The sequence below is a fragment of the Lithobates pipiens genome, unplaced genomic scaffold (genome assembly GCF_037356315.1).
Source record: "Lithobates pipiens isolate NorthernLeopardFrog02 unplaced genomic scaffold, aLitPip1_a1.2 Scaffold_13, whole genome shotgun sequence".
NCBI classification, from domain to species: domain Eukaryota; kingdom Metazoa; phylum Chordata; class Amphibia; order Anura; family Ranidae; genus Lithobates; species Lithobates pipiens.
Genome location: NW_027507718.1, coordinates 429,679,924 through 429,699,083, shown reverse-complemented (window position 1 = coordinate 429,699,083; position 19,160 = coordinate 429,679,924). Strand labels below are relative to the sequence as shown.

The 19,160-nt window shown below is 38.7% G+C and overlaps 1 protein-coding gene across 6 annotated transcripts in view; it reads left to right on the top strand.

Annotated features, from left to right (window-relative positions):
- PCDH7 (protocadherin 7) overlaps positions 1-19,160 on the top strand; it is a 1,090,234-nt gene that overhangs the window by 1,026,639 nt on the left and 44,435 nt on the right. For 3 of the 6 annotated variants that reach the window (XM_077477666.1, XM_077477667.1, XM_077477665.1), the window contains one exon: positions 14,196-14,327. The exons of the other annotated variants lie outside the window; for them this stretch is intronic. In XM_077477666.1, coding sequence (XP_077333792.1) covers positions 14,196-14,327 — 132 coding nt within the window. The remainder of the gene's footprint in view (positions 1-14,195; positions 14,328-19,160) is intronic. 6 annotated transcript variants of the gene reach the window in all.

Sequence of the window (19,160 nt, the reverse complement as noted above, 5' to 3'; positions counted from 1 at the left end):
CACATTAACTTGATTGGCTCCTTGTGCTTACTTTTTTTTGCAAATAAAAAAACACATTTATTTACATATTAATGATTATAGAGCTGCATTAGATTGTGCCTTTTATATTTGCTCTGCTTTTATAGTATGGAATAGGGTGTGGAAAGGATAGAATCTCTGTCTGCTTTATTTCTCTTCTTATGTAGGTTTCTGGGCTAGTGCTAACTAAACAGGACAATCTTCATGGGAATAATGTTATGAGTTTCTATATGTTATCAGCTGTTCTGATAAACTGAGTACTTAAAAGAGTACTATAAGATAGTAGCAACCAGTCAGTTTTGGTAAGAGGAAAACTATGTGGCTATCCCCCACTCCCTTCTGTCAAAATGCTATATTAGAGAAAAAAAAAACACTTTGGGGTTGATCTTCTAAAAATGTAGAGTGCAAAATCTGGTGCAGTTCTGCAAAGAAACCAACCCCCTTCCAGATTATTTTTTTTTTTTTTTGTCAAAGCTTAATTGAACAAGCTGAAGTTAGAAACTGATTGGTTTCTATGCACTGCTGCACCAGCCTTTGCACTCTCCAGTTTTAGTATATTTAACCCCTTTGATAGAAAATCATTAGAAATCTTTACCTTACTCCCAAGCTTCCAGCAGGCTGGCTCAGCCATCATTGGATCTTTTTTGGGATTCTGGGGAAGTTGGCAAACCACAGTCCCATGATAATGCACTTCTGTACAGTGCAGTGGTGTCCTTTGAGAATCTGGATCCTGAGCTTTCCCAAGATCCTTCTGTGAGGACCAGTGACATCAGTAATCTGATACAAGAAGTGGACAGATCTCAGCAGTAAGGTGAGTTTTTTAATGCATTTTTTAAAATGTTTTATTTCTATAAGGCAGCATGTTGTCGACAGGGGGTGGGGACAGCCATAAATGCAGACTGGATTTTAGAGGATGCCCACAATACGACTAAAGCCCCTTTCACAAGGATGATCCGATCAGGTCTGCCTGTCAGTTTTTCAGGCAGCGATATTCCAACAGTATAAACAAATGGTCACTGCTCTCATCTATAACTGGCCTTAGCGGCAAGGAGCACATAGAAGGGCGACGCATGTAAATAAAAACCAAAGAAAATTCACAGCTCAACTTGTCAGCCAGCCTGCAACCAACCAAATTATCCTGTCTAACCCTCATCAAACATTCCAGTCTCTTCTATGTAGCGGACACAGGTCTGCTGACACCCACCGCCATCTGATCCTGTCCACCAAAAAAAGACAGATGGGGAACCTCTTCCCCATCCATCTGGTAGATTAGATAGGGTGGCATCAGTTGGAAATGGACAGTTTCCATTAGATTGCCCCATAGACAAGAGTGCTCTGTGTCCATTTCCACTGTGCAAAGGGGAGTTGCCACTAACCTGTCATCCACCTGCTAAGCGGGGATCGGCAGGGGGAGGTGCCCATGTGAAAGGGGCCTTAGTGTATCCTAGTCCAGACTTCTGAGAAATTCAATGAGCCAATCACACAAGCTGGGGAAAGTCTGTACACCAACTGTGTACAGAAGGCCTCCTAGTTGCCATATCGCATTGAATTCCATAGAAAATTACAGTAGCTGCAGACTAAAAAGTAAAGGTAGTTTTTTTTTTTTTTTAACTATAACAGTGTAGCTTGTGTAACAATTGAATATGCTATATTACTTTTTTTTACTATTATTTGCTACATATCTTTCCCCACAAACATGGAGCTACCCTTTAAACTCATGTCATGATGGAAGAATAAGCACTAGTAAGCCTGGGGACTAGTGGTCCAAAGTCCAAATGTCTTCTGAGACTGGAACAATGCATTTGCATATATTTGATTTCAAATGTAAAACATGTTATATATTTCATAACAGAAACTTTGTGCGTTCATGAACAGTACTGTTGCTGAGCTATATCAGCTTTTTTTTTGTACTATATGTGATGCATCCAGAATCGTGATGGAAAATATGCATGAAGTCACATGATCCGATATCACATCCCATGGGTTAGTCAGAACTGCTTCTCTAGTAGACAAACTATTATTATTATTGTAATACACAGCACATTCCCAGCAAGCGTTAAGCTCATTGTCAGTCATGCTACAGCAATGATGTAATTTCATGCATGTCATCGGAGCCAGGCTCTCAGGTGCAGCTCCCACACAACATATTAGAATCAGCTTCATTCCAGCTTGACTTGAAAATTAGAATTCAGCACTTTTCTTCATTACATTGTTAATCAGCCGTATTCCAGTCTTCCGGGACCAGAGATATTTTGTGGCTGCTAAAATAAATCAATAAATAAACGTATCCCTCCAAAAAATATTTTCCCCGTCTTTTTTTTTAAAGTTCTCCCTGGGATTTTTTTTTTTATGCTGACCATCTGAGCTGAAACCCAATTAAAAATAAAAGTGTATGGTTTTCATCCACATAGGTATATCATGAGCGGTTAATTGGCTCTCCTTTTAGTAAGCATCATTTCACATGATTAAACTGAACTTCTTAACATAGCATAAATGGCAAATGAATCGCCCAGATCTGTGCTACTTTTCATTCACTGTTGCAGACTTTTTCCTGACTGTTACTTAAAAAGACAAGAAGTCTCCAGATATTTATTCCCTTACTCTAATTCACATGCTTCTGCACCGGAATCTTGCATTATTTAACAGATAGTTAAAATGTATGCCACAGCAAAGAGGTTGCTTAACTTTTTAAAAATCTTTTGAAGGTAATTTACTGCACATTAACTATGATTCAGTGATCCCTCTGCTCCCAGTTCAGGGTTATATGCATTTTATTGCAGACTTTAATGTCTAACGCTTTGAAAGCCATTTCACCTTCGATGCTCCAGTAACCCTATTCAGCCAAACAGCGATGTGGAGTGATGTCATGAGCAGCAGGGGTTGCTGGCTGCTAATGGTGGACATGACGATTGGAGGTTCTGAGGGTTGGAATATCAGAAACCAATGACAGAGGCATGATGGAAAGTCTGGGATAATCACAGATAGGAACAAAAGCCAGAGGTTGAGCCAAAGAAGGTACAAGCTAAAATCAGGATAGAAAACTGTAAGAGACAGAGAGGCGTTTTTTTTTTCTTTATTGAATGAATTGCAGTGCGGGACCTAGAGTGTAGTGTTATTAGCAATCCAGTAGGTCATGACCCTCCAACCATGATTACCAGTCTGTGTGTTTCATTTGCTATGTTGGTATTGTTAGAAAGGTGAAGAAGGAGCATTTTTTGTTTTATGAAAATGACTTTTTGCTGTATTATAGTGCAGTCAATTTACGCAATGCTTTACATCTATATATATATATATATATATATATATATATATATATATATATATATATATATACATATATATATATATATATATGGGTTGATTTACGAAATCAACCCACATGGGTTGATTTACGAAAACACAAGTGTGCAAAATCTGGGAAGGCTCTGCATAGAAACCAATCAGCCTCCAGGTTTTATTGTCTAAGCTTAAATGAACAGGCTGAAGTTACAAGCTGATCGACAAATACACATCGGCAGAATGGCGCGGCTGGGCAAAGTAACATACCCGTATGTTACTTTGAATTTCACACCGTGAGCAAACACGTGTTGCCGGTGCTCCATGACCGTGCCCGCGGGACCCACAGACTCGATCGCCAGGGGGATACCCACGAGACCCAGACAGTTAGAAACACTCCCCTAGGACACAATTAACCCCTCCCCGCCCCCCTTGTGGTTAACCCCTTCACTGCCAGTGACATTTTTACAGTAATCAATGCAATTTCATAGCATTGATCACTGTATTAATGCCAATGGTCCCAAAAATGTGTCAAAATTGTTCAATGTGTCTGCCATAATGTTGCAGCCATGATAAAAATCACTGATCACTGCCATTACTAGTAAAAAAAAAATTATTAATAAAAATGTCCTAAAACTATCCCTTATTTTGTAGATGCTAAAACTTTTGCGCAAACCAATCAATAAAAACGTATTGCGTTTTTTTTTACCAAAAATATGTAGAAGAATACGTATCGGCCTAAACTGAGTAAAAAAAAATCTTTTTTTATATATTTTTGGGGGATATTTATTACAGCAAAAAGTAGAAAATAAAGTTTTTTTCAAAATTGGCGCTCTTTTTTTGTTTATAGTGCAAAAAATAAAAACCGCAGGGGTTATCAAATACCACCAAAGAACGCTCTATTTGTGGGAAAAAAAGGACATCAATTTTGTTTTGGAGCCACATCGCACAACCATGCAATTGTCAGTTAAAGCGATGCAGTGCCGAATTGCAAAAAAGTGCTCTGGTCAGGAAGGGGGTACATCCTTCCGGGGCTGAAGTGGTTAAACAATTACAATAATAGCCATATATTTATATTTACCTGAAAATCAGTTTTGATGTATTTACCTGAGGAATAAAAATAAAGGAAAAAAAATTGATTTCTTTGAAATTGAACAATTAATGGATCATCAATTGAAGGCAAGAGGCCATTTCCTATTGTCTTCCAGTCGCTGCTCACCCAAGCACTTGTGTGTGCTGCTGGACATTTTCTCTATAGGATTAATTAAATCCTATACACATTGCTTGAGAAGCTCCACTCAACCCATGCTGAACTGCCAAAGTCAAAGCACATCAGTTATCTTCTTTTTTTTTTTTTTTTACATAAACACAACTGAGATGTAAAACCATTATTTTGTTCTAGTTTATCCAAAGGGAATTTAGGAACCAAAGACATGTGAGATCATTTGGCATTTGACTTTGAGGTATTTTTAACACTGTTTTCTGCAATATGTTAATATGGCTAGTTCAAAATGGTAAAATATGCTGCACTATGATATAACTCTAAAAGAATACCTGACACAGGATAGTGAAAGGTTTTCTTTCTCGGTGCCATGTTTACTTGACAATCTGTAAGAAATAAAGCTAGCGTAATTGTTACAGCAGATTTTTCCCCATAGACAACAGCTCAGCTGAAATTCTCTGTACAGTTTAAATTAACTGAATTTGTCATGGATTAGTGAATGTGCAAATCAGCAGTCTAGAAAATCATGTAGCTGCTTGGGAACATAGTAACAGCAGATAGAGATCCAGAAGTTGAGTCAGGGTTATTTAGAATGGGGAAGATTTCGAACACTGGGATTTTCACTGCAGTGGATGGAACACACTCTAGTGGAAAAGAACAAGAATGACAGACAGAAGCTGATTAATCTGAATACTTAGGAGTTTCAGCCAATGAACTGAATTCAATGGTATCCTCTGCCTAAAGTAATTTGCTAAGAGACAGAAACATTTTTTCTGGCACAGTGTTTGATATACTTTGACACACATTCATTTACTTGTCCCCCTAATGCAGCTAGAGGACTGAAGATTTACAACTCGGCAACTTCACATGAAAGGAAACTCTACATTTCATTAGACGCTGGCTTCAGATGATCATAAACCTCACAAAAAGGTGTTAATTGGGTTAGCTTATTGCAGTTTTGGCAGATATGTCGAAATTCAGGGAGAATTATCGGTACCTGCAGGAATTTGTTTTACACACGTATGTCAAAAAGATAGCAAGTTTATTAGGCTAGTGTGTTTAAATTAGGAAGATTTCAGTTCCTGTCATACTCATGCCGGAAGAAGAGACCAGAGCTGTCTTAATAGCTTATAGTTTTAATTTACTCAGCTAATGTCTCAATATTTCTCGCTCTACATTTTCTTGTTACTTTAATTGTTAATGCAAACAACACTTTACGGCAATGTTCTATAACTTTTTTCCCCAAGACAAAAAAAACATTGCTTTTAGTATTTTTACCATTGTAGGATTCTTGAAAAAGGTGTACTTCGACAAAATATAGATGGGGTTGGAATGAGATTTTGAGGTTCTTTGTACAGAGACATTTTTAACTTAACCAAAGATCATTATATCTTAAGTGTCAGACCCAAATTACCAGCATCAGTATGTGTCAGTTAACTTGTCAAGAACTCTATGACTTCTTTGTCAGTTTAGCAGAGGCAACTAGAACCAGTGTTCTGTGCTGCAAAATTAATTACACATTTTACAGCACTCTCTGAGGACTTAAAAAAATGTATTGTGTCACAAATTGTAGACTGAATGTACTCATTTATGCCCATAGGGACCTCCTCAAAACCAGAGTAGAAGGTGAATAACAGCCTCCGGGTGAACCCCAACACTGAAGCTACCTCTCAAACCCAGCATTTAATTAGTGCCTGTCATGTACCTGGGTGTCTTCAAAGGTTTCATGAATGACATTTTTCACGATTTCAGCAACAGTTTTGTGATCATCTACTTGGACAACATTTTTATCTTTTCCAAGACTCATCTAGAGCACATCTCACATGTAAAGCAGGTGGAGCTAGTGAGTCCAAGTCATTGCATCAAGCTAAGAGAACATTGCAACAACTCCAGAGCACCTCCATGGCACAACAGTTAAAGTGGTTGTAAACCCTTACAAACCACTTTGACCTACAGGTAAGCCTAGATTAAGGCTTACCTGTAGGTCCAAGCAATATCTCCTAAACCTATATGGTTTAGGAGATATTTGCCCGAAAACGGGCACCGCTGTCTACGGCGCATGCGCCGTAGACAGCGGCGCGCAGGCGCACTGAGCGCAGCATTTCCAAGGATGGAGCTGCCGCGCTTGTCGACTCCCGTGCGCATGCGCGTGAGTGACGTCATCTCGGCTTCGCCGAATGACAGCGGCGGAGCTGCGAGACGCCACCAGCAAGATGGATGCGGCGGACTACAGGGGACAGCGGTGACTTCGCTGGCTCCTGTGTCAGGTAAGTGACACATAATGGGCTACTATGCGATGCATAGTAGTCCATTATGCTTTGCCTTTGCAGGGAATGAAAGAGGAAGTAAACCCATCAGGGTTTACTTCCTCTTTAAGACTGCAGTTGTGGAAACAAGAACATCCCGGTTCAAAGACACCCAGGTACAAGACAGGGCCTCAGTGTTCAGCAATGGGGCTCTTATTAAATAGCAGGTCATTGAGGTGGAACAGGGCTAATTCTAAAGCAGATTTTTTAGCCAAGAGGAACCTTTAAAATATTTTTTTCAGGTTTCAGGAAATAACCACTAATTGGTGGTCAGTGGGAACAGTGACCCTTATTATAGTGGTGGTCAGAATGGCATCCTTAGGGCTCATTTATACTTGCTTGGTCTATAACACACATTAAAGCGCTCACTGCTTCAATGTGCTTTTTTGATGTGTTTTTGATGCTTATGTGATGCTTTGGTGATGCTTTGGTAATGCTTTGATGATTCTTCGGTGATGCTTTTTTGAAGCTTTATTAAAGCTTGGCAAATTCTGTGTGTGTGTTGATATTCTTTTTTGTTTTAAAGGGGCCCAGTAGAACCCTGGTTCAGTATTACACCCGCTCAGCAGATCCCCAGCACATCCACTAGAGCCCCAGCTTATTAGTACCCTTGTTCAGCAGATCCCTTGCTCAGTAGTACCCACAGCTCTGCTGATGCCCCACTCAGTAGTTCCTGCTGCTTTGTTGATACCTTGCTTTATGAATCAAGGGTCTCATGTTGATTTCCCATGCATCCTGGAATTTCTCATACCTGCAATACCTCCAGAACGAAGAGAAGCAAAGCCAAATAAAAGCCCTCCAAAAGCTTCAGATGCTGTAAGCGAGGTTCTATACACCTCTATGGAGGCTTTGGAGATGCTTTGAAGCACCATGAAAGCGTCACAGGGTATAATTTTTGAACATGTGAACAGGACTGTAAGGTAATCATTTTATTTAGTGACAGGTGCTTTGACTGACATTCAGAGCACTTTAAAAAGCATGCCCGATGCCACATTTTGAAGCAAGTTAAACAAGCCCTACAGCTGAAAAGATCATTGGTGTTATGTTGCTTACTTTGTCAAGTGGCGTTGGTCCTGGAATTAAGCAGGCGCCATCAAATATGAAGTCAGCCCAATCAACCTCCGGAGGATCCCTAGGGACTCCACTGAATGGGAATTCTAGAGTGTTGGCAGACTTAAAATTCAGTAACACACAACAAATTAGCAGGCTGATCAGAGCGGTCATAAACCTGTCTAATTAGTACATATTTCCCTATCTAAGTTAACAGTTATACCGCATGTGAACTCTCACCTTGTAAAACAACTTATTTATTTTTGTGTATAGGTTTCCCTTTTCCCTTTTTATAAGTGATTTCTTCTCTTCTCAGCAGCACAGAGGTGAGGGAGGAGAAAAAGCAGTACAATAATCTTCCCAGTAAATGTCTGTGCAGGGGTGTGTCAGGACAAGTCTGATCATTCGAGGAGAGCAAACTGAGTTCCCACAGTAACCAGTCAAATTTTACAAATCAGTGAAAGACTAACTAAGCAGAACTCTCATTTGGGCTATATCGTTTATCTATTATTTCTTCATTTTTTTAATTGAACCTCTGATTAAATAAAAACCTATTCTGAAACAAATACCAAGGCTGCCATTGCAGAACTCCTTCTGAAAATGTTGGTTTCCTGGCTGTCATGTGATCTAATAGTGTCCGTAGATCTGGGGATCTGATTTCATTCTGACATCATTGGTTGAATGCTTGTTCTCCAGTCACTGATTCAGAAAGTAGTGAATGAAGGAACCCAATGGCAGTCATATAGAAGCTGCACTAGTCTGAGACAAAAGGTGTAGAGAGTTTGATGCGTTGTAATTACTCCAAAGATAGGAAGATCTCCTAACTCCTATTGTAAATGATGACAGATCTGCCTATCCAGGGGTAGTCAATGTCTTAATATCTTACATGATAATTTCTTTTCCCCAGATGTTCTCAAACAAATATCACAGTTCATACTGTAGCATGGCATTTGTTTTTTTAACTGTGTGACAAGTGTGCATGATAGATAAGGAATATTACCTGTCTGCTGTGCACTGTGTATTACTTCATATTGCTACAGCCTCATCATTTTTACAGTGATTATGCTTGAAATGATGTTGACTGAGGAGTGCTGATTAATTATTTTCCCAAGATTTAGAGTGAAGACATTCTAATTGCACAATGCATTGTTTCAGCAGAGGATTTCCACATTCATTCAACAGAGACATATTTTACAGGGGAGAAAAAAAAATGTAAACGAACAATTTGACATTGTGACAGATTAATACTTAATCATTAGAACAGCAGAACAATTAGACAGCTTAAATGTGTTCTACATGCTAATGTCTATATCACTTCAGGAATCCACATTAAAACGTTCTCCTTTGGAAGGTCTGTCACTGTTTGACTGATCTAACTAAGTCAGTGACTAACCATGGATTTAACTGGATTACCACTAGGCTGGCAACAATTACACTTAATTCCAGGAAATTAAAATCTAGGGAATTACATTATGGCTTCAAAGGTCACTTGTCTCAATAAAATACTGTCAAGGGATAATAACGCATGCTGGGATTTTATTTTATTTTTTTCAGTGGCTAGTAAAATCTGAGTTGATGTCTGGGTCTTAGCAGTTACAGTATTTGACAGGTCCTTCAAGATGACCTGTGACATCCTACACAACAGAAGAATATCAGGAATACTGGGATTATTCTGTAACATAGAAAAAGAGAAGCAAAAGAAAAAAAATAGATTTTAGTTGATTGCATCAGATTAGATAATACTTTATTATCTGCTTTTTATTTTTTCACCCTTGCCCCCTTTTTTTTCACAGGCCCCTTTGCACATATCTCCTTGCTTAGGTTAGCATATACAGATTTTTAGATTTATCTATTAGCCCTTGTACACACGGTCGGAGATTCCGACAACCAAATCCATCAGAGTAATTCCGACGGATTAATTTCCGGAAGAGGTCCGGAAGTGATGTTGCATACACACGGTCGGACTAAGTTGTCGGAAAATCCAATTGTACATAACGTGATGACGTTATTTCGTTATGACGGGACTACGTTCAGGCTAGTAGCCAATAGCTTTGGTCTAGGAATTTGATCTGAGCATGTGTGGCACTTTGTCCGTCAGAGTAGGCTACACATGATCGGAGCATTTTGTCAGAAAATTTTACCGGCAAGTTGAAAAAATTGGTCCGTCGGATATTCCGACGGAAACAGTCTGATGCAGACCACACACAGTCGGAATATCCGACAAAACCATCCGATAGGACACATTCCGATGGAATCTCCGACCGTGTGTACAAGGGCTTAGAGATGATCACAATCAAAAGTTTTACTTCCCTGAAAACTGGAATATTGGGGCAAAGTGTCACCATTTGGGCAAAAGCATTTGGAGTCAATGGGCAAGGCAAAATTAAGGTGGTGTTTAGTGGATGAGATGGTGAAATAGGCTTTGAATGGTTCTAAAAGTTGTTGTAAAGGCACAACGTTTTTTAGAATGCCTGAAGGAAAACAAAACCTTCTGTGTGTAGCAGCCCCCACCTAATACTTGCCTATGTCCCCTCTTAATCCAGCGATGTCCATGAGAGCCTTGACTTTTGGGGGACTAGCACTCCTGATTGGCTATTGGCAGCAGGGGGAGCCATTGGCAGGAGACAGAGGAGGCGGGCCAAGCTGAGGTTCCTTGTGTGAATGGACACACAGAGCCATAAGCTTGAGAGTGCGTCTGCTTGGGTGCCCCCAGAGCAAGCTGCTTGATGTGGGGGCACCCAACAGGAGAGAGGAGCCAGGAACGCTGGCATGGGATCCGAGAAAAGGAGGATCAGTGCTGCTCTGTGCAAAACCATTGAACAGAGCTGGTACAGTAAGTATAAAATGTTAGTTTTTTTTTTTAAAATAAGGCTTTAATATCACTTTAAGAGTTAGGGAAGTTCATATCAACTATCCTGGAACAGCTCCCCTCACAAAAAACACAACCTCTTTATTAATATCATTTTTTTTTACAGAAAATAATAAAATACATAGGAAAAAAATAATAAAATAAACATTAATAATGATAGCACACAAATAACGATCAACTACACATAAAACAAGAAAACCCTAATACAAATAGCACTAATTAAAATAAACTAAGCTACCCTAAATACACTAAATATCCCCCACAAAAAAGACTGGCTCATTTATTTTAGGCAAAGTAATAAATGGCAAAATCCAAGTAGCTAAAATCACTGGACTAATTCCTATTATCCATCTACGGAACACAAAACAGTGCCCAAAGCCCCTTTTTGTATAGGTAGAGTGCCAATTTATTGATACAAAGCAAATAGTAATAATGGAGACACTGTATAAAAATACCTCAAACAATATAACAAACTTGTTAGTAAAAAAGCTGCTTGTATTTTACAGGCACATAGTGGTTGAAGCTTCAAGAATAGTAATGTGAAAGATTCATAAAAGATTAATGAATGAGTGGTGGGTCCACAAGTGCCATGGGACCTGTAGTTGCTTCTTACTCTTGATAGTTTTTTCTTCCATCGATTTCAAATTTAAATTTATTGACACAAAAATGCTTTTCAAAATGCATAAACATGAATACATATGTCCTCAAATTCAGCTATAGATTTTCATTAATGTTATAATGCTGTAATCGATCGACCAAACTGGTGAAAAAGCACATGGACTTGCACTGTTAATAGATTGTTAATGAACACAGAAGGTACTGGAATGTAAAATTTCTTAGAATTTTATTTCCTCTGGATAGGAAGATCTTTGCTGGCCTTCTGCCTTTTTAATTACAATATAATGACTGTTCTGGCAACGGTGTAAAAGAAACCTAAATCACTACAGCTAATGATTTACTGTAGTTTCTGTGCTTGCTGTCTGTGAATTTGAAGGAATGTAATTATTTCTATTCATGACAAAGCTTAGTTTATAGAGGAAGTACTCTAGAACAAGAAAACTCTTTGATATGTGTAAGAAAGCGACATCTTTGGGAAAGTAATGCAATAATTTGGAACCATGGTGTGAATTAGAAGGGTGCATAAAAAGGGAGCACAAAAAATGTAGTTGCATTTCTTTTGGGTATCTATAGCAAATCATTGAGTGTGAATTGTAATAACGTATCTCATTAAAGGTCACGTTTAAAAGTGATATTTAATATTTTTGGTGAATATGGGGGAAGGAGTCATCAATGTGTCATAATGTTTATTTTACTAAAGTAGAAAGTTAACTTATTCCAGTAAAATTGATATATTCAGTCGCATGCTGGAAATTTAAAAAAAGGAAGCAATTTCCTTGACCCAAATTGGAAGATTGAACTGAATGCTTTACTGAGCTAAGTGAACATTCTGCTCCTAATTAACTCCCTCTTAACTCCCAAACCGTGTACAATAAGTCTCTTGCCTTGTGTTGGCCATACATTATACAATTTTATTATTAAAGTGGTAGTAAAGTCAGAAGGTTTTTTTTTTATCGTTGCGCATTCTATGCATTGAGATAAAAAGCCTTCTGTGTGCAGCAGCCCCCTTCAGCCTCTCTAATACTTACTTGAGGTCCCTCTCTGTCCAGCAATGTCCAGAAGTGTCTCAGCCATCTGAGATCCCCCCCCCCCATTGGCTGAGATATAGCAGTGGCGCCATTGGCTCCTTTGCTGTCAATCAAAGTCAGCTAGCCAATCAGAAGAGAGAGGGCACAGGGCCAGATCGGGGCTTCATGTCTGAATGAACACAGGGGCCCCCATAGTATGTTGCCTTGCTGTGGGGAAACTCAACAGGAGGGAGGGGCCAGGATCACAGAAGAGGGACCCAAGAAGAGGAGGATCTGGGCTGCTCTGTGCAAATCCACTGCAATAGAGCAGGTAAGTATAACATGTTTGTTATTTTTATAGGAAAAGAAATTGAGACTTTACAATCACTTTCAATTTTCCTTTAGATTTACCAAAACCATATAATATGAGGTCAAGCCTAAACACTTTCAATTTCTATGCAATCAGGCAGGCCCGTGCACTATATAGTTGAAGGTAAATCTTAAAATATATTCAGAAATTATGAGAAATGAATAAGAACATTGTATAATATATGGCCATCCTTAGTGATGTCATGATTTCCACAGATTTGTTTGCAAGTATTACCAAGTATGTTGAGTCAGTTAAAAAAAAATATTGGCTTCCAATAAGCAGTCACAAGTACACTTCCCAAATAAGGTAGTGAAAATAATTGTGCAATAGTCATCTGTAAAGTGCAGTAACAGGTTCCAAAGTACTTTGGTCATATCAGGTAAAGTGTATATCTAAAGGCCCATTCACACAATCAGACTTTTTGACAACAACAGCCCGACAGACTTTTATCGGACAATCCGACCGTGTGTATGCTCCATTGGGCAATTGTTTTTGGTTTTTCAAAGGACAAATGTTCACTGTGCATGCTCTCAAACTTTCTGGCAACAAATGTCCGATGGAGGATAATTTGATTGTGTGTACACAAGTCCATAGGACTAAAGTCCAAAGTACAAACATGTATGCTCAGAATCAATGCTAAAGACCAGACAGCAACAGCAGAAGTTACCCAAAGGGTGTTGGTAAAGAGTTGAAAAACCACGTGATTTGGTGAACGTTGGCTGAAAATGTTCTGCCGTGTGTATGCAGAACAAGTTCACGGCTAACACCCTTCTGACCAAAATTCACGGAAAAGTCAGATGGAAGTCCGATCGTGTGTATGAGGCTGAAGCAAAACCTATTTTATTTTATTTTAGTATGGATAGAGTGTAGAAGGGTCACACATTCTGTTAAGTCTCTGTCAAGTGTTGATTGTTGTCTATCATTGAAAGACATTTACCCTTCTATTTTCATTGGAGACATTTGTTACATAGAAAGAATGTGAGGGGAAATATAGCATTTTGAAATTGTCCCCAGAAAGAAATATGAAGGGGAATCTTCCAATGGGAACGTATTCTGAGGACAACTATCTGAGAGAGGAAGTCCCCACACGTTGGGAGATTTCCTTTAACATCCTGTTGCATTCCAGGGACAGGAAATATAAAGGATTTTGAAGAATATAAAGATAGCAACAATTAACTAATGGGGTTTTAACCATTCCCTGCCCTATCTAAAAAAATCATGTTTTGACTATACATACACTTTAAGAAACATTTCTAATTGATATGCTTTACAATTGCTGCACTTTGCTTTTCATTGTTGTTGTTTGCACTTTTTTTTTAATAACTTAGAAACAATTTAAGCCATACATTTTCTTTAACCTTACATCTGTTGATATTGTGAGGTTCATTTTTAAACTCATCCCGTTCACTTGCCCAGCTCTCACCAGTCAGTGACCAAGCCTCTATTTTTGACTTTCTAGGCTGTGACAATAGACCCCAGCTGCCACCCATGGGCTTAAGAGATCATGAGAGCCAGGCTACCTGTAATGAAACATTTCCAGGAAGACGCGTCACTCAACGATGGGCAAATACCCTGCCAATCTGCCCCAGAGGTGGGAATTGCAGTATTTTCATGAAAAATATTATTGTCTAAGCCAGGGATGGGCAACCTACCAGATTTTGGGGCATTTCCAAATGGCTATACGCAACAATTTTAAGTTTTCCTACAAAAAAAGCAATTATAATTTTTAAAATTAAGGATTATTAATGTCATCTGTAGTGCTTTATTGTATTAATAATCAGCCTAAAATTAATTCTCCACTCCACTGGTAGACTGTTTATACTACAGTATGGGTGTCAGCACTACTTTTAGCAATATTTCATCAGTACCATTAATGTACCACAAATTCTTCTAATATCTGGTGGTAATAACTCTTATATTCAGCAAAGATTCAACATGCAGAGTTCACCAGCAAACAGAGAAAAGTGTCTTATAACACTTCAATACTGCTATGAGTTGCCCCAGTACAGAAACCAAAGGATTATAGTTCTCAGCACATCTACATTGGCAGGTGGCATGTTATAAAAGTGCAATCTTTTATTTTAATCATGCTTTGCCTCCTTCCTATAAAGCCATGACCCCTTTACCCTTACTCTCAAAGTGGGTACAAAATGCAACCCTGCCTTCACAAACATATAACATGTGTTTTTGTTAGCAGGTTGGAATATGGTAACATCTGTAATACCCAGCAGTTCATCACTGGTTCACATTTAATTCTAGTGTTTAAGGAAATGTTACTCATTTACCAATAGAGCTTTTCTTGGGTGAGGTAGCAAATCTAGCAATGGTTGAAGACTTGATAAGCTAGCTGCCATCCAATGTAAGCACTGAAAACACAGACAAACTATAACTGGCATAATGTCATTTACCTATTAGTGGTGCTTAATCCATGCTTCATTACCTTGAACGTAGCATCTGTACTATTATATTCATCATCGCACACATACCTATATGTAGCATAAGAGCCACAAAACTCACTAATTGGTAGATCTGCCTGTCAATCTGTCACGTTAGCATAGCCAGTATGAACTTATTACATGTAATATAACTGTATAATAATAGTTAACACTTTACGCCTACAAGTTTTTACTTAGGTTTATATGACATGGAAGCTATTCTTGTAGCTGGCTAATAGGTTTTAAGTAGTAATTTATTAGATATTATGCATATAAAACATACATTTATAAAAAAAGACAACAGAAAGATGTCATTTGTGTCGGGAAAATGACTAGATTGCCATCCGACAGATGTTAAAATTCTACTTAAAACTTTCAAAAATGCTTTGTCTATCTATGACCTTTCTATGTACTCAAAAACAGGGCTTGGGCAAGATCCAAACCCCTCTGTTGCTTGTATTACTTTCTAGACATAAGTTCCCCCTTCAGGCCTAGTAGGTTTCATTGAGAACCATTGCATCTGATGGTTTTTGCTATCTTAACAGATTTCAGCACCAGGGATCTAAAATTCCCATTCCATTTCTGATACTGATAATTGTAGGAACAGTAGTTTAAAACCATTATGTAAATGATAGACAGAAGTAGGGAATGAAAACAAGTATCATTTTTGCAGATAAGAACTCTTAGGCCACGTACACACGGGCGGACTGTCTGGCCAACTAAGTCCGTCAGACAATCCGACAGACAGTCCGTCCTACTTTTGAATGAACGGACTTGACCACACACGATGAACAGACAGTCCGCTGAAAGCTTGCGCGATGACGTGTACAGCACGTACGACGGGACTAGAAATACGACGTCCAATACACTGCAATTCAACCTTCGGCCGTGTAAATCCTTTCTGAGCATGCGCCATACTTAGTCCGTCCAACTTGCCTACTCACGAGCGGACTGTCCGCTGAAACCAAAGTTGGACGGACAATATTACGGAAATTCCGAAAGACTTAGTCCGCCAGACTGTCCGCTGAAAAAGTCCGCTGAAGCCCACACACGAGCGGACTGTCCGCTGAAACACGTTTCAGCGGACCAAGTCCATCAGACAGTCCGCCCGTGTGTACGCGGCCTTATTGTGCCCCTTATCCAGTTCCAGACCAGTTATTTTCTGGCACTTTTTGTTTACATGTAACAATCAGGATTTTTTTTTCCTAGAAAATTACTTAAAACCCCCAAACATTATACTTTTTTTTTTAAAGCAGAGACCCTAGAAAATAAAATTGGTGGTATTTTCAATTTTTTATCTCACATGGTGCTTGCGCATTGGGGAAAAAATACGTTTTATTCAATTTTAATGCAAAAAAACACAATCCATAATCAAATTTGTTCATACCATTTAAAATATGATGTTATGCCAAGTAAATAGATACCAAACGTGTCATGCTTTAAATTTTTGCACGCCTGTGAAACGGTGACAAACAATGTAAATTTTACTATCCATAGTCAACCCTTTAAAAGCCTTTACAGGTTACCACTTTAGATTTACAGAGGAAGTCTAGTGCTGCCCATGATCTGATGTTCTTGGTGATACCTTACATGTGTGGGACTGTTTGCGTGGCTTGAGGGACCAACGCATGGGGGAGGACAAATGCTTTGGTGACAGCTCTGCTTCTAACTCTTCCCTACTTTATCCAAAATTGAAAAATGTGTTGCCCATACATATACTTCAAAAGTTCACACAGCATCACTTTGTTCACCAACGCTCACTTTATAACGTGCAATGTGCTTAGTGAGCAACCACTATGCCTTAAGTAAATCAATCCTTATGCGTACTTTGTGCATATGTTGTAGCACTTTAGTGGTTATGTCAAAAAACATAACCCAACATTCTCCGGCTAGTTACAGATAATACTAGGCTGGCCATTTCTTTTTTCATCACATTAAAAATGAAATTTCCATTACAAAATAAAAAGGAAAAAATGTATGGCACACAAATTTCACTCTAAGTAGCAAAAGGTTCATTTTACACTCCCATGCACTGATGTGCATAGAATGTTTTTTCTGTCCACAAGCAATTAATAAGCACTGGAACTGTATCACAGTCTGCATGTCCCAAACAGAAGATTTATGCTTGATTTTATTCAGCTAGACTGCTTTAGAGATGGCATCCAGTATCCCAATGATACATGATAATGCCACATTCAAAATGACAGCAGTCAAAGCCTTGGGGCAGGAGATGCTTCTTGAGATATGTTCAATTGCTGTTTAACTCTGTTTAGCCCGAGGTGCAGAGAAGGAAGTTGCTGATTCTTTCAAACATGTTTAAGAATTTTAATAGTGTCCTACTATGTCAAGATATGCTGCAACACTGCTGCTGGATTATTACAGCAGTCCTTTTTCCAGGATGCTTCAGACAGTTTTCTATTTTACATTAATATTAAATTGATAATTCTTCTTCTTATACATATATTGATATAAGTCATCAAATAGAAATATATTAGCAATATATGTTTGAAATTAACAAACATATTTTACATGATAGGACAGTTTTGTAAGATATTTACAAAAAAGTTTAGTTGCTAAGCAATAAATGACATCTATATACTGTAAATCTGATCACTAATCTCATATAAGCTTCAACATGTTAATGTTATTTCAAAAGTAATTTTTTATATATTTAAACTGTAACTTTTATCACAATCCTGCTATGAATGTCCTTGCTCAGGGACTTCCTGTTGTAGGGGGACAACTCTCTATCACTTTCTCTCAGTTGATCTCTTACGCTGTCACCCTGTCACATATTATCTCAAAGCAGGCAGCACATTGCTCAGAAATTTTTCTCAGGTTTCATCATTGGGAAACCCACACTGAGAAGTAGTTGATGTAGTACACGCATGTAAGCTAAAATTTGATGTAAAAAGAAAGCAGAAGATGAGCAAAATTTGAAAACAAAATATCATTAGTTAGGGCCTATTTATACCTGCTCAGTGACTTTTGGTGTGTTAAAATACATTATGTTGTATTCATTTTATTGGGCTGCCAATGCACCATGACAGACCAAACACATATATGAACCATTTTCCAACTGTAATATACAACAACACAATACTAAGGGGGAGATTTACTAGAGGCACGTACAAATGGGCTGAATATCGAGCAGTATCGGTCCGTTCAAAAGAAACCATCCGACATTGGGTCTGTGTGTACAGCAGCCAGTCTGACAGAAGCCGACCCAATGTCCGGCTTCTGTCAAAGGGGCATGACCGAAAAAGTTCTGCCGATTGGCATCCGATCAGCGTTCTCAGCCAATTGTTGAGAACGCTGACCTTCGTGAACTGGTGGGGGGCCACCCCTCGTCAGAAAACAATAGGTCAGCGGGAAGATCGCTGTACTATTATTGGATTGTTAGTACAGAATCTCCTCCCGAGCTCCTCATTTTTTTTCCGTTCAGCCCATTGGGTTGAAAAGAAAAAACTGATAGTGTGTACCAGGCTTTAAACTGGAACATGGAGAATCTGGTGCAGTTGTGCATAGTAACCAATCAGCTACTAGATGTTATTATCAAAGCTTCATTGAACATGCTGAATTTATAAGCTAACTGGTTATTACGAACAGCTGCACCAGATTGTCTCTAGTTTTAGTAAATCTCCCCCTAAGCCTCTTAGTGATCTGCAATGTAGATGCATCGGAGGTGTTGCCTTGGCGCTTTGAAGGCACCATAAAATATGAAGTATGTATGGTATATTGGCAAATGTTAAGTACTGCAACACCTAGGTGTGACTAAACTCATTTTTGGATTTTTATTTCTTTACTTGCAAAGCCATCCACATCAATCACTTGGTTCACATTCTGCTAGGTTTGACAAAGGCAGGGATACATTGCTGCAGACTCACTGGGAGAGAAGGTGGATTATTTTTATTGAGAGAAATTAGTCACACATAAGTTAACTGATGGATTCAGATTTTTTTTAAAGGAGTTGGGAATTTTCACACAAA